Here is a 16718-nt window from a genome sequence, read left to right as displayed (position 1 = left end):
ATGATTTAGATTTGAGAATTTTGTAAGAGATGGCACTAATGCCAGTGTTGTCAAAAATATTCCAATCACAGTTATTGTTTCTTATTGATGCTTCAATTATTGTATGATATTTAAGTCTCACTTACTAACAAATAGACGCAGTAAACATATCGTGTTTATACCATCTTAAAAATGGAGATTTCTAGAGAGCATATTCGACATGCGTTGCTTTTGTTTTTTAATCAGAAAATAACGACGGCTGAAGGTCATAGAATTCTGATGGATACTTACGATGATGGTGCCCCATCAATTGCGACATGTGAAAATTGGTTCAGGCAATTCAAAAGTGATTTGAATATTATCAACGAAGAACCAAAAAAGATAGAAAATGCTGATCTGCAAGCATTATTGGAAAATCCAGCACAATCCACTTCAGAACTTGCCAGAGCATTAGACGATCATTTTGAATATACCATTTTAAAAGTGAAGATTTCTAAAAAGCATATTCGACATGCGTTGCTTTTGTTTTTTAATCAGAAAAAATCGGCGACTGAAAGTTATAAAATTCTGGTGGAAACTTACGGTGATGGTGCCCCAATCATTAAGACATGTGAAAAGTGGTTCAGGCAATTCGAAAGTGGTAACTTTAATGTTAACAACAAAAAACCAAAAAAAATAGAAAATACAAATCTACAAGCATCATTGGACGAAAATACAGTACAATCCACTTCAAACCTTGCCAAAGCATTTTTAGATGTTCGTTATACCACCTTAAAAGTGGAGATTTCTAAAGAGCATATTCGACATGCGTTGTTTTTGTTTTTTAATCAGAAAATAACGGCGACTGAAAGTCATAGAATTCTGACGGATATTTACGGTGATGGTGTCACGTCACTTACGACATGTGAAAAGTGGTTCAGGCAATTCGAAAGTGGTGACTTCAATGTTAACGACGAAGAACCAAAAGAGATAGAAAATGCAGATCCGCAAGCATTATTGGACGAAAATTCAGGACAATCCTTTTTAGACGTTGCAGACCTGGTAGCATTATTTGACAAAAATAATCCAGTACAATTCACTTCAAAACTTGCAGATATGCAAGCAATATTATTGGACGAAGGTCCAGCACAATCCACTTCAGAACTTGCCGGAGCATTAGATGTTCATTATGAATATACCACCTTAAAAACGAAGATTTCTAAAGAGCATATTGGACATGCGATGCTTTTGTTTTTTAATCAGAAAATATGGACTGAAGGTCATAGAATTCTGACGGATACTTACGGTGATCGTGTCACGTCATTTACGGCATGTGAACAGTGGGTCAAGCAATTCAAAAGTGGTGACTTCAATATTAAAGTCAAAGAATCAAAAAATAAAATAAGGTTAAAAAAGCTGCAAGCATTATTGGACGAAAATCCAACACTATCCACTGAAGAACTTGCCAAAGCATTAGATGTTCATAATAACACAGTTTTAAAATATTTACATAAGATGGGACGAATATGTCGCAAGGAAGAAAAATGGACTTCAATAAAAAACGTAAATTCCATCATAGTACTTTTTTTATATTAATATAATTTTAAATAAAACTATTTATAAATTATATATTTAAATAATACATCTTTTCAATGTAATAATTTAAATAATAATTTATTATTCTATCTTTTCATATTTGATATCGAAAAAAATTTTGTTTGCAGTGCACCAATGGCTACTCTTGACAAATTTTTTTAATCTACCAATGAGTATTGGTAGTAAATATCGTAATGCATCTTTGATATCGATCAATATAAGCAACAGATTACAATAAATCAACTACATAATTTTATTTTAATTTTCTCATACATTTCGTTTTTTAAAATTAGTTAAATTTTCCAAAAATCTGCTATAATTATGCACTTTTGAACAATGAGAACAAGTATTAACCGGAAATAGCACAAGATGATAGATGACTAATTAGGATTGTGTGCTTTTCAAGATATACGATTGTCTCGAAAAGGCGTGACCATCTGATATAGACATCTGCATATAAGTATAATTCACATTAATCTCATTGATAGAAATGATTCTTATAATTCAATAATCAACGAGTAACGCAACGTGACGTGGCTAACTGATACGAAAACTGATATGAAAAAGATGGCAAAAGATAAGTATTGCACAAGTAGCGGAATATACGCTTATCTTTTTTTAAACGAGAGGACATAAATTGAGGACTCGAAGTAGTGGAAACTGTCGTTATCGTCGGTAGTTAAACGTGGCGCTACGTGACGAGACATTGGTTTTATACGTGCGTATCATGATCCGTAATTTTTATCGAGTATCATCGCCAATAATTTTATGGAAAAATGGCACACGAGCTAAACATGCCATGGTTGACGTTCTGACGGAGCGTGTGACTTTTTCAAGGGATTTCCTGTTTCGTCAGGTAACATTCGTGCAAAGGATAAGTCCGATAAATTGGCTAACCGGCGCAAGTCCAACAAAATAATGTCCAATGAGCATGCATTAACCGCAGCGTCATCTGACGAGCAATACTTCAAGGTGGTTCGATTATGCATTCAAGTTCGTCTGGTCACTTAGATTTAGAGCGATGGACGGATTCGTATGAACTTAGCCGATAACGAATTGTTTACGTTTTATATATATATAAATATATATATGTTACACATTATTATATATATAATAATATATATATAATAATATATATATAATAATATCTGTATCATATATATATATATATGTATATATCATTCAAATAATTAATTAAATCTTTTGTACATGTACAGTTGGCTGAAAAAATTAATTAAATAAAATTTTTGTATAGAATTATATTTCGTATGAGAGATCTTGTGACAATTCAAAAGGTTTGGTACTTTCTTGGATAATTTAAATTGAGTATTTTTAATTAAATTTAGTAATGTGATTAGCTGACACTTCAGCTTATTGCAAATTTATTCGAATTCTAAACGGTTTTAAGATTCCATTCAGTTGATGAAATGACCGAACCAATAGCGTACTTAACGTGATTTTAAATGTCAAATTGAAATAGCGATAGTCTTAGTTGCTTATATTTTGTCCAACTTTTCGTATATAAAGATAAGAGTGACTTTGATAAAACTATGATTAACTTAATTAGCGATAATTCTGTCTTTTTTGACAAAATGATATCTACAAAAAAGTGTTGCTATTTGATAAATTAATCTAATCTTGTATTAAAATGGTTAAATTTATTTTTAGAAGTTTACTCTTTTAAAATAATTATTTAATTAGAAACAAAATTTTTTACATCTTGATTTTTTTTATTTTAAAATAAATCTATATAAATAGCTTAATGTATATAAATAGTTTAATAACTTTTATATAATATCTTCATAAATTTTCAATTTTGAAGGAAAAAGAAGAAAAAAAGTTTGAAGAATATTATTGGAAAGTATAAAAATATATCTTGAAAAGGAATAGATATATCTCGGAATAGATTTAAGATTCATGTTATATAGAGCTTTAAATAAAATGAATATATATCCGATATTTCGAAAGTAACAGAAAAAGGAAAATATTGTAACAAAATATAGAAAAGTATAACTAAAAAAGGTAAACCTAAACTCTGTTTCCTTTTCTCTGCGTTGGTTGCATATGAAATAAAGCAACTTCGCTTCCTGGATTTCGAGGGATAACAGAGAGGATTGCAGAAAAATGTAGGAAAGCGCGGTCAGGGAGAACATTGACATTCGCGTTTGCATTTGAGACATATTTGAAATAACCTTGAAAATGGTGAACTTTACATCCGTGAATTTACTCGAATTGTAAAAATTTTGATGTAGAAAGTGTAAGCACCTCCGACCGACTGAAACATCTCAAGAGAGGATTTTTTCATAAATATAAAACAAATTTTTTTTTGACAAAAGTGTCACGAAATTTTTCGTAACTTTATAGTTTTATTATACGTCTCATATGTTATATGATACCAACGAATTTGTTTTAAGTAAATTCTCTCTATTTTTACTCTTTATCACTCAGCACTGTTACCGCAATGGTTTCGACGCGGTGTGTTCTTTGATCTGCATCGTTTCTATAATGTTCTGTACTGGTCAACCGTAACTGAATACGTATTTTTTTTTTTTTCCATACAGCTTTTACCGTTTACAATTTCAACAGACGTTTGAAATGGTTTAAACGAAAATTTGATTTGCCGGTCGGAAAGTAATCGGTTTTGAGTTTATCTTGACGTATGGAATGCGAAATATTCATCATTGTTTTTACGTTTGTTAGTTTCTACGTAACAAGATTATATTGCAGTAAAATATAACATTAATGTTGGAAGTTGCAGTAAATGTACTGCCTTCTTAAAAATTAATAAATTTAATTCAAACTCGCTTTCGCAACAAATATGGATTAACGGTCATGTCGATGTAACAAAGAAATTAAAAGCGTTGCCGTTATATTCTCGCTCATATTTGGTTTTATACTCAAAGTAAAGCGCATTTCTTTTTTCGGTAGACTTCAAGTCAGAATCGGATGAAAACGCGGGTGTAATCTGACTAAAAACAAAAATTATTCCCAAAAACGTTCAGTGTACTGACTAGATTAATAAATGTTGCGCGTTAACATTGGGGAAAAAAAAAAAATGTAAAAAAGTGTTTTGTTTTTCGTTTTTGCGCTTCGTGAAAATATAGTTTTGTACAGTTCGCGTGTATTTTCAAAGAATTATATTTTCTGCTGTCCCCTTGCCTCCTGTACATCATACACGAATCAGAGGGTCGGTGCAGAGCAATTAAACATGTGACAGGATTCAAAATGTACAAATCGTTGTTAAACGACATTGCAAAATGTGGACGCGTTTGTTTGTTGCCTGCAATTGATTATCTTATTTATCGTATTTTTATTTGGTTTGTTCATCGAAATACATGTACAGTAAATATTATTTAAAAATATGAAATTTCATCATTTCCTTTGCGATTTTTTATTGCGTATGACGTAATGTGTCATACGGATATGTTTACATCATTTCTCGCTTTTCAGCGAGAAATAACTCATCGAATTGATGTCGAATCGACATTAATTCGATATCAATTCGACGTCTAATTGACGATCATTTTTCGCTGGTTGCCTTATTAATAGTTCATTTCTTTCCAGCATTTTAATGAATGCAACGCACACGTATTTAATCAATGTTATTTGTAATAACGTAATTATAAAGACATAGTCACGAGAATTATATTGTCATTAAAACGATAATAATAGTATGTCATTTATGTTATAATGTAATATAGATAATGTATAAATTTTAAATCCGGATGATTGTTAGGAAGTAATGAATAACTGTTTAAATCTCTCTAGCTTTTCGATCCAGCATCCAGTACATACACGTATCTACTAGCCGATATCAGCGATAAGGAAGCGATTTTAATCGATCCGGTCATCGAGTGGGCTGATCGTGACAAAGCAATCGTCGAGGAGCTGGGATTAACGCTGAAATATGCCCGTGAGTTATCAACCGAGATCATTATCTCGCCCGTAAATATTGTGGTTTGCGAAAAATAGGGAAAAATCGACGCGCGGAAGTGCCGCGCACTTTTTCGTATCATTCGATATTTTTTAGTCGGAATTGTGTACCTTGCATGTTACACTCCAGCTCGATTACACGTGTAGTTTACTTGCATATATTTTTTGTAAATTTGATAATTTGAATTTTTGCGATGTAGCAGCGTTAGAACAATGTACCACACGTGAACATCTATAATCGCTATTCATTTTGAAAAAGTGTCTCACTTGCGTCAATTCTATCACGTAATTTTATGAAAGTATATTCATTTAAAATAATATTAGAAATTATTGCGATATTCTCGCAAATATTCTCGTATTTCTGAGGTTCAGCTTATGCCACTTATATGATGTAATGCAGTGATCGTTTTAGGAGAGTTCCACTGAAGAGCTATTATTACACTTGAAATATCGGTTCAAATTCGGAAGCGTTGCTTCAACTACGTATATGAAATTTCGGAGAAACTTTCTGGAAATATCTACCGGATGTTAAGCTTTACATATCGACGTTTATTGCCCTTTTAACTTTTACAACTCGCGAAGTGCCAAATCAATATCGATAGCCACTTCCACAACGTTTCGTGTAATAGAATTTTTCCAATTTTCTAGCTTTTTTTATTTTGACATAACTGAACGTTCTGAAACGTTTCTCAACCGACGCATATAGTTGCTAACAGTTATTGAGACGTTGTTTCAAAATACAAAGTGCGATTATTAACATTGCATAATATTAATCATCCCGCGGTTGCAGAAACCTAACATTTATTGACGTACTTCGCCCGTAAAATACTCGAATCGATAACTAATTAATTACGTACACTAATTAACAACAAAACGTATTATCTTACCGGCGTCGTTACTCGATATCGTCGGAAATGTACTTGTCGGCAATTACGCGATGCCCCGTGCCCGTGATTTACGAGCTGAGGGCGCAGAGTTATATCGCGAACTATCCTACTAACCGACCAATATTTGCCGAACTTCGTAATGAATTAGCATGCAATTCCGCCGCCGCCGCTAAGGACGGTCGTGGACCTCGCATAGTTTCGCCATTGTCCTGGGGGTTAACACGCCGATGGACCATAAACCCGGTGAGAGTGCGCTCGGGCATATTGTTGAACTTCGCCAATTTCGATAAAGAACTTCGACTTCGGCACGAGCCGATTCCGCGGCCGCTGTATAATTCCCAAGTGTATCGTCACGACGAGAGCATTATTTCAACAAATCGTGCTTATCGCATACGAGGGCGGATCTGCATGAAAATTAATTAAGTTTAACCCTTGATTGAAAGTTTGACTAATCATCAGTAATGCAGCTGTTGAAGTTATATATCATACGTCCGCTGATCGAAGTAATAGTAAGAAATAACGTAATCTCTGTAAACAGAGAGATTAAAATTTGATATACAGGATGAGATAAATAAATCTGACCTCAGAGTTTTGTGTTTATCAAATCATTAGTAAAGTATAATTTATAAAAAAATTCTGGAGTATTTATAATTATATCTTAAATATACATATATTACATAAAAATGCAAAAAATAATTAATATTTAAAATAGCCATCTATTTTAGCTTTAATATAATAAGCTTTAAGGTACTTCAAGAATTCAATGATGGCCGCGTATTTTTCCAGGGATAAATTCTCCCGGGTATAACCAATAGAGTGATCTCCAGTTCATCACTGATGGAAAATCTGTTGGTGCAGTCTTTTTGTACTTAATAAGATGTAATTAATACTCTCTCTCTCTCTCTCTTCTTCTCCAGAATTTGTTCTTTTTTTAATATGCGTTACTAGCAAACTGACGTTGCATACTTATAATTATCTTTTCGTGCTTAATTATTTTTGCGACAAAACAACGACAAGTAGCGTTATTATCTGGATAATGATTTGATAAACAAAATTTTGTGGTCAAAACGTTTTATCTCCTTGTGTATGTTTTTAAAAATATAGATTTAATGTATAGTAAATAAAATATAGAAACGTAGAATGTAACAATTTTATATATTATAATTTTTGTATTTTTTTCCTTTTTATAACACCTTAATTTTTAATCGTTATTAATTTAATTAGTATCTGTCTTTATTCGCGCAGGCAGCATTAACCCTTTCAAAATTTGCACCTTTAATGGAGAAGGGACTTTCAGTTCGGCAAGAAGGAACAAAGTTTAGGACGTCGTATATCATGGTAAAAAAAGGGTTGACAAGATTACCTTATTACTTATTGTATTATCAGACCGCGAAGTGGTTTTTACGAGAGATTGCTTTGGCTAAGTGGAACGTATGCACTTGTTTATGCGAAACTCTGCGTGTGCCAATTCTGTCCCGAACAAACAGACATTTCCATAATACAGCTCTCTCTATTTTCCAATAATGCAAACGCCATTAATGCTGCCCCACTCCCGCAAAACTATGCGCATTATTCGTAACTCAGTCATACAAAGAGAGCGAGGCCGCTAATTAGATTAATAGATTTAACGTAATTTAATTATCTATTGAATCTAAATTATATTCACGGGTATTTGTATGCGCAAATATTTTAAAAATAACGTACGAACTATTTCAGAACTTTCGATCATTAATTTTAGACTTTTTAATCAATATCGAAGCATCAACTGCTCGCTACGACATTTTAAACGACAGTATTATATATATATATATATATATTTCTTTAAAAATTAATCCCACCATTTCTTATAGTCACCTTTAAGTCATTTATCAAATTTACAACGATATTGGTATTAAATCAGGCGCTAAAATTTCGTGACTACCATCATTTTTCTCGGTTCTACGACATTCTGCAACATATATATTACGGAAATATGATACAATGACGCTTATTATTATGGGTTTGCTGGACAGAATAATGACTGGCGTCTTTGCTCTGCGTCTTGCTTGACAGTCTTTCTTGCTGTTGCAGTGAACACGCACATGCACGCAGACCACATCACCGGGACGGGCCGATTGAAATGCCTGTTGCCCGGCTGCAAGTCTATGATATCGCGCAACAGCGGTGCGAAGGCGGATGTACTTCTAGAGCCACACGATCAAGTCCAATTTGGCAGACATCAACTGAGAATATTGCCCACCCCAGGTCATACCGAAGGTTAGGAACATTCTCTCTTCGTATATAGATTCGGCTTTGTTAGTAATGTACTCTGGAGAACTTGGGTGTTCGGAGAATTTATGCGTTGGAATTTTGAGATAAATCAATATTTATTAAAGCCGGATTATATATCAACAATATGGAAATTATACAATCAAAATTTTCAATATTTATGAAGGATCCCGCATTAATTATATGGAAAATTGAGTCCCGATGAAATGGGTTTAGTTTTCACATATGCTTTATAATAGCTTTATAACGTGGCAAATAAAAGTTGACACAAAGATAATGGATAGTTTTTTAGACTTGTGTCTATGACATCTTTTGTTCAACACATTAGATATAAGTTACGATATATATGTAAAACGATTTACCATCTAATTTATAGTAGTACTAATCAGTACTAATTATTTAAGCTTTTACGAATTAGTTATATACTTCCTACTTTGTTATTTGCTTTTATCTTCATTTTTAACGACTCGGATGTTCTTATTTAATGTGTTTTAAATTTTATATGATGTATTAAATACTTTCGCAACACATCTGTATACTGTTCCACTTTGCAACTCATTAATCTTTAAGATAGAAAGTGGAGAATAACTCGGGAAATTGATACGCGCTTAATTGACGCCATTAAGGTTATACATATTACTGGTGAAATATATAAAACTATTTTTTTTTTGTCACTCGGAAAACGTAACTTTTGCTTTCGCCTATTTTTTCATGCGGTAAAATATTATACCATTGTCCATTTAGCTAGCATCCCACCATCACCTATGTGTCAGCTACATGGAGTGGTAAAATAGAGCACAACGCCGTCCTATAAGGGGCTAAGTGCATAGTGTATCATATTTGATACATACGTGGATTTCAGCGTTTTCTCGACATGTTCTGTGAGCTATTTCACGTTACGATATATGTACGTATATGATATATTGTCTTGTTGAGTCTACGAGTGAAAAATGAGTCTTGGTATTTTTCCCTTTTCTTATCTTTATCATTTTCGAGAATTGTTTTGCTTGTTAACGTTCATTTTTGATATTGGATTACCTAAGTTTCGGTTTATTTAAAAAAAAGCTCCAAATTCCGAATGAAAACTGCACATTTCCTTTTAAGCTCTTATTTTCTCTTTAAATACCAGTGTACAACGACGTATTCCGTAAATCATCATGACGCAATCTGGTTTAACGCGATTTTTAATGCGCTCGCGCGATGAATACGAAACACAATTTTCGAGTGGTGCAACAGAAGTTTCGGGGCAATAATGTTACAGGAAAGTTACAGAATACATCCGCACTGCGATATCGAGCGCATTTCTTACGATCGATCGCGCATTCACCTGGTCTATTATTTTATTAATTGAGATACCGAGAAAAAATACGTGAACTACTTTTTGTGAGTGCTGTGAAGGACGGTTCTATTTCATACGTAGATTGAAAGGATCAAAAATATTGTATAACGCAGGTATATCTCGAACGCAAGATCGATCTGATCAATTGCAGTTTCTGTTAGAAAGACGAACGCGTGGAAATTGTTAAAAATATTGCATTGACAAATATTAAACTCAATAATTTCTGATATGCTTATTGATGAAAGAAGAGAAAAATAAGAAATTATTTATACAATTTCAATTTTGAAATATGTTATATAATAGAACATTTTGTTCTATTCCCATTTTATCTTACTTATTATATTATATATAATTTTTTTTGTATTCAAATATTTCTGAAAAAGATTAAAATTTTATCTTAATATTTTGGCTTTGTCTATCTTTGTCTTCTTTTTTATTATTCTCAGAAGATGAAAAGTATTTGCTGCATCCTTTTGAATTTTACACGCGTGTTGCGTATGAGATACGGTCTCTGGAGTGATTAACTTTTGAGCTGTTCTCTATCCAGGCCATATCGCAATTGCAATTTTCTGCATTTTTTTCAAGACACGTGTTTTTATATTCTCTTTTTATCATTGAAGAAATTTTACTTACATTAAAGTTTTCTTATACAGGTTGTCCCGAAATTGATCTCCACTACTGAAAATTATAAACTTAAGTCGATCAGCTTGAATTTTTTACTGAACTTTAGCAAAAACGTTTGATAGAGTATCATTTTCTTTTGCTCATCTGTTAATATTAAAGTTTGTAATTAATTTTTAAATTAAACTACCACACTGTGAGAAATAATTTATTCCGTATTAAATAAAAACCATATTTATATCTAATTTAGAAGCTCAAAGAAACTTATATAATTCTCTTTAAATTGCTATTTGCTAATTAAAAAATTATTAATTTTTAGCAATGACATGAACAGCTTCTTTTTTTAGTTTAATCTCAAATGTTTATGATACTCAGTAGCTTCGTAACATGTACACATGTATGTATGTACTCGTACTGCGTTACTAGAGTTTATTGCACAGCGAAGCGGAATGAAAAAAGGGATACTGCCATTCTTATCGATCGTGCCGAATTCGCTACTCGTCGTCACGGCTCAATCGTTTGTTCGGGAAAAATCCTGAAAGCGTCTACTGAGCTATCTCGATTATCGAACTCGTTCGATAGGCTCGATTTTTCGTACCGAATACGCGAATGCGTGCATTAAATACCTGCGGGTTAGATATTCGATATCAGCTTCATTCCTATACGCCGTAAAACTCCAACGATGCTGATTAAATTCCTAGATATTTCAGCTCTTTCACGGAAAATGCACCGCATACATTTCACGAGAAAGGAAAACCGGTAAATATTTTGTAAAGCACATACGTTACACACGTTACACGTGAAGAACATAAATATGATTCTAGTTGAAACTTAATCTTGTTAGATTATATTTTTTATTTATCATTAACCTGGTCTTTACGAAATGGTTAGAAAAATAGTTATTGTAATTCTATTATATATATTGGCAAGTTTTATTACTGCACGCGTTTGTACAAAACCTTCCAATTACCGCACTTGATTCTAAACCATTTTTTATATCCGGAGGGGATACGAATCATGTTCTTCATGTCGGATACACCGATCTATGGCATGCCAATATTTTTCGAGCGAACGTAATATATCTGTTCGCAATTTCTTTCTTTTCCGTCTTTTCTATTTTTCTTTTTTGCCAAATGCGATATGGCAAATGGAATGAACGAGCCGACGAGCGAGAGCTCAGTTTATCGTGCCGTTCGATTACGAAGCGAATCGCCGCGAAGAGATAAATACATATTTGGCTTGAAAAACGACACGATATTTGCCGGATGGCGGTCGAAGTGAAGTGAAGCACGATATCGTAAATATTCCATCTGATATCTGTGCAGGTTGCGTCACGTACGTTTGCGATGAGCAGGGAATCGCGTTCACGGGTGATGCGCTGTTGATACGGGGGTGCGGCAGAACTGACTTTCAGGTAAGCTCAGGAAACTCAATAGAAAGGTCCGTGTCTCTTTGCGGATACGCGTGATTATTGCACGTAATATCCGTGTCTTCGATCGCACGTATATGTGCGATTAAAGGGAACAACGGTGTCGTATCTTCTCGTCCCGAAGAGCGAGAATGTCTGTGATAACATTTAATATAAAATCCATTTACCTCGTTATGGGTGTCTTCTGTGATCATAAAAGAAAGAAATGCGAGAAGAAATGGGAAAAATCTGAACTTTTATGTCGTGTAAAAGAAAAACTGAGTACGGTTCCCTAGAATCTCGATTCAGTATTATTAACTTGTGTCATTCCGTTCCGGCTGAAGTATCTCGAGATCTAGCTGTAAATAAAAACTGGCCAACAAATGAAACTCACAATTAGACGACCATGTTCAATGTTAAATGTGCGGTGAGAACGGTCCTCGTCAAGTTGGAAACCGTATTCACGTTTTTTTGTTTTTTTTGCGGAGCATATGCGGTCTCCTACGCGGTTAATATTATTACATTTTTGTACTCTTACTTTGCTTGCCATTTTTAACTAGTGACTTATGAAGATCAAATTAAGATCATATAGATCTATTATTAATTAATCTACAGATTTTTCGTTTTAAAGATTTGTTTTAAGGATGTATTATACATCTTTCTTAAATGTATTACACGTATTAAAAAAAAGAGAGAATTATGAAAATATTACAGATTTTTCTATATTGAATTTATATGAAAATAATTCAAAAAGTTTAGTAGCCATTTAAAATTTAGATTAAAAAATTACTTCAATAAGAAGTACACTTATTTTTAAAAGATAATTAAAATAAAACAAGAAATAATATTAATTATTAATTTTATTAAACTGTTTTGTGTAAATATATTTATTGAAATGAAAACATTCATTTTTGTATGTGTACAGAAAATGTAAATTTCTATTTTCAATCATTTTTTTTACAGTGATTTTATAAATCTGATACATCCTTAATAAAACAAACAAATAATATAACCTTTTTATTTATAATATAATATATTAATATATTAATATCGATTTTATTATAAATTAATTTTACTTAAAATAGACGTAACTTGCGCGATTTGAAGTTCAGTTATACAATACATATATTCGCCATTATGAAATTTCGAAAGTTAAATAAAATTATTCAAGCAAACATTATTAAACACTAAGATGTGCTTTGACTGAAAATAGTATTATCTCAATTTGATTTACTGTTATGAGTCTAAATTTAATTTATAATTTAATAAAAGTTGTGTAATCGATATTTCTTTGAAGAGGTCAATCCTATAATAGTTTGTAAAAAAATCCAAGCGTAAAAAGTGCGGTAATTTTTGGCACACCGTGTAGACAGATTGCACGTGACTCATGAAAATCTTCCTAGATTGATCGACCGGCACTCCCGAGTTCATTGACCCAAGTAGATATTAATTTCAGCCAGCAAGTTGCCATTACGTTGATCTCTTTCAGTGCATTGCTATATCGTTTAATAAAAAAAGCAAGCGGCTCTTTTCTTCGGACCGGAAGTGTCGTTTGCAATTTGTCGCTGATATAATTGTCGGATGTCGATGATTGGTTATTTGAAATGTCACAACTAATCGACGATCGATGTCGACCTGGAACAGACGCGAACGACGCGGCGGCATCCTGAATTCTCGTTGAAACGTTCGACGGACGCGTGCAATAACATTTTCACTACGTGTCACACGTATAGTGCAAATAAACGTCGATATATCATCGGGAATATGAAAGACTTCTTCTCCGCAACTTTCGCGTGATGAATAGCCGTCCGTCATCGTGCTCGACCGCGTGTCGGTGCATTTTATAAACGTGCCTCGACCTTTTCTTCCCTCGAAAGCGCGGCTTAAACAACGTTTTAACACAGGAGAACGATCGGAATCATTATTTTTGCTCGTGACGTGCTTCAAACTTTAATTTAAATTTTCCTTTATATTGTCAGACAGTAACTAAATAAGACCTACATTGATTGAAAGTTTGAATTACTGGCTTCCAATGAATATATACCAATTTCAACGTGTGAGAATGATTTCTGCGTCTATAGATAATTTATTAAGGTTGATAAAATTAACAATTGCACGACTTTTATTGAACAAAATTGAAATTAAATTTTTAGCAGTTTACGGATTGAATGTGTATTTAAATTTATGGAAAAGCACGAAAGATCCACTTGACTATTTATAAGGCCTTTATTTGTCATGTATTCACATCATCGATTGTAAAAATCTATTTAATAGTGATTCAGTTTTTAATTCTTCATTTTTATTTATTAATTATTTTTTCTCGCGTTTTTTTATTCTCATTTATCGTGTATTACAAGTCTTATAGCCTTATGACATAATTGCCGTCCGAATTACTGTACCACCTGTGCGCAGGGCGGATCCGCCGCGGTTCTGTACAAATCCGTTCACGAGAAGATCTTCACGCTGCCGCGAAATTACCGGCTATACCCCGCACACGATTACAACGGTAGAACAGTCACCACCGTAGCCGAGGAGAAAGCTCTTAATCCCAGGCTGTCCAAGTCTCAGGAGGAGTTCGTCCAAATTATGAACAACCTTAACCTACCTTATCCCAAGATGATCGGTAAGTTTAGCAAAGACATTTAATTTACTAGATGCCAATCTTTTTCTATTATCATCTTAATGTCAACATTAACATAATATTTAAAAAAATATATTATTGTCGTAGAGATAAATAGAAATAATTTTATTATAAAACTTTTGTATTACACACATTTGTTGATTTCTTGAATAGCTTCTGAGATATAAAAAGAACTATTACCTATAAGGGATGGTTTTACCCCTTAAAACCGTTTGTTCGCATCAGTTGATATTTTCTAAATTGATCTATTTACGTATACAACCTGTATGTATAAAAAGTTTCATTAAAATTAGCATTGCACAATTTGGAAGGCTCCCTTGTTAAGCGTTGTAGAGGCTCAAGCGGTACAACGCCCTTGATAACGATCAGGAATAATTAATGTATTGATGGAACGAGGCTGTTGTGTTATCTAGAATGCGTTATCGAAACGGTTCTCTCAAAGAAGCCAGGCGGTTGCCGCAAGTCCCATTGGGATTCACATTCTATTTTTTGGGGTTGTGCACGTTCCGCTATCAGCTTGATTCGCTGATAAGCTAATAGCCGTCTTTAGGACGTTACGGCGTCGTCCTACCTATCGGTACAGTCCGGGAAGCAACTGCTGAATCGAGAAGATCACGTCGCTCGAACGTTGTGCTTGATCACGTAGCTTCTTCTTACGAGTAAAAAGTGAAAAAACTCGGAAATTCCGAACAAATTTGCGGAAGTGGCGAAACTTTTTCCGACGCTTGAATCGATTGAATGAGATGTGAAGCGACGCAAAGCACAAGTTAAGCGAAAAATTATTTCACTGACAGTTATGTGATTGACGTAGAGAAGAAAATGATAAAAAGAGTTCCTTATGCAGGATGAGCGAATTAAAATAGGATTTTGCACGAATCCATTTCGCGAGGTTTTCAAATTTTCAATGTTTGATACCGGGAATCGATTTTAAGACGAATTTTCAAGATTGATTTTCTTTTATTCGTAAATTCTTTTTTCTATTTTCACCTCTTCTGATTTAACTTTCACGTGACGCGATCTTTAAATTAAAGAAAAATTGATGGTTATAATTTCACGGGAAGGAATATTTGCAGCCACACCGTGTCGCCTTCGGATAACTCTTCTTCGCGGCGCGTCTAAATATTAAATGTGAACAAAGACGCCGTTACATCCTATTGGTGGAGCGAAAGGAAATCGATGTATTTGCCAGTTTGCATACCGTTGTATGTTGAATAAATGAACCTTTCATCTCACAGAGGCAAATTTTGAAAAATGCACGAAGTAATATTAACCAAAAAAAAAATGAATTATTAAAATGATTTCATATGATGAAAAGCAATCATCGTATACAGTTAGTTATATCTGTATACAGAGTTATAATGTATAAATCGTTAGTCGAAAAGTTGAAAAAACTCGGTAGAGAGTAGAAACGGTAGAAAAACATTAGATTATTGCCCGGGTTTGACATGTACCATTTTTGCAACAAAGAGCTTGAAGGTAATACGACGTTGTTTCAGATAAAGCTGTACCGGCCAACAAAGTTTGCGGTCTATACGAGGTGAAAGAAGAAAAGGACGAACAATGAAAATTATTGACAGCGCTGCAGCCGATGCACTAGCACGCTAGTATTGTAATTCTACATTCTATTAATAATTCATGGTGCCGATAGTTAACGTTCATATGTCACGAATAACGCGAGATTATTCCCCGTTTTAACCGTATATTATTATCGATGTTATTAAATGAGAAATAATCGCGTATCTTGTCAGTTTGCCAACAAAAAGTATTCAAAAGTGATATAAGGCATGTGATATGGCAATTTTTAATATATATGTATATATAATTCACGCATACATAACAATGATGTGGTTGAATTATTTTCCTCCATTCTGCTGTTTGCATGTGCGAGCTTGACATTATTTATTTATGTTTATATCCGCGCTATTTTAATGTATTAGAATCTATTTTAAAAATTTATACGTTAAACGGGAGACATGCCCCATCTCTTTTTACATGCTAAAATTTAATTATGGCATTTTGTCTGTGTGCTTTCCCGTACGAGCGTTTTATTCATCATAACAGTAACGT

At 33.4% G+C, this 16718-nt stretch overlaps 1 protein-coding gene across 1 annotated transcript; it reads left to right on the top strand.

Annotated features, from left to right (window-relative positions):
• Positions 1–2238: 2238 nt before the first annotated feature.
• LOC108780277 (persulfide dioxygenase ETHE1, mitochondrial) lies at positions 2239–16475 on the top strand. Its single transcript, XM_018547922.1, has 6 exons — positions 2239–2410; positions 5323–5467; positions 8445–8630; positions 11928–12016; positions 14423–14633; positions 16148–16475. Exons 1-6 carry the CDS (start codon positions 2282–2284, stop codon positions 16213–16215), a joined length of 828 nt encoding a protein of 275 aa, XP_018403424.1. The 5' UTR covers positions 2239–2281; the 3' UTR covers positions 16216–16475.
• The last annotated feature ends 243 nt before the right edge of the window (positions 16476–16718 follow it).

This window comes from Cyphomyrmex costatus, unplaced genomic scaffold (genome assembly GCF_001594065.2).
Source record: "Cyphomyrmex costatus isolate MS0001 unplaced genomic scaffold, Ccosl1.0 scaffold69, whole genome shotgun sequence".
Lineage (NCBI taxonomy): Eukaryota > Metazoa > Arthropoda > Insecta > Hymenoptera > Formicidae > Cyphomyrmex > Cyphomyrmex costatus.
The sequence above is the reverse complement of the archived record's forward strand: the minus strand, read 5'-3'. Positions and strand labels throughout refer to the sequence as shown.

Excerpts from the sequence above, each read along its gene's own strand:
- LOC108780277 (XM_018547922.1), top strand. The coding sequence starts at position 2,282 with ATGATCCGTAATTTTTATCGAGTATCATCGCCAATAATTTTATGGAAA. Across the intron at positions 2,411-5,322 it reads GGGATTTCCTGTTTCGTCAG|CTTTTCGATCCAGCATCCAG; the intron begins GTAACATTCGTG and ends AAATCTCTCTAG. Across the intron at positions 5,468-8,444 it reads ATTAACGCTGAAATATGCCC|TGAACACGCACATGCACGCA; the intron begins GTGAGTTATCAA and ends TTGCTGTTGCAG.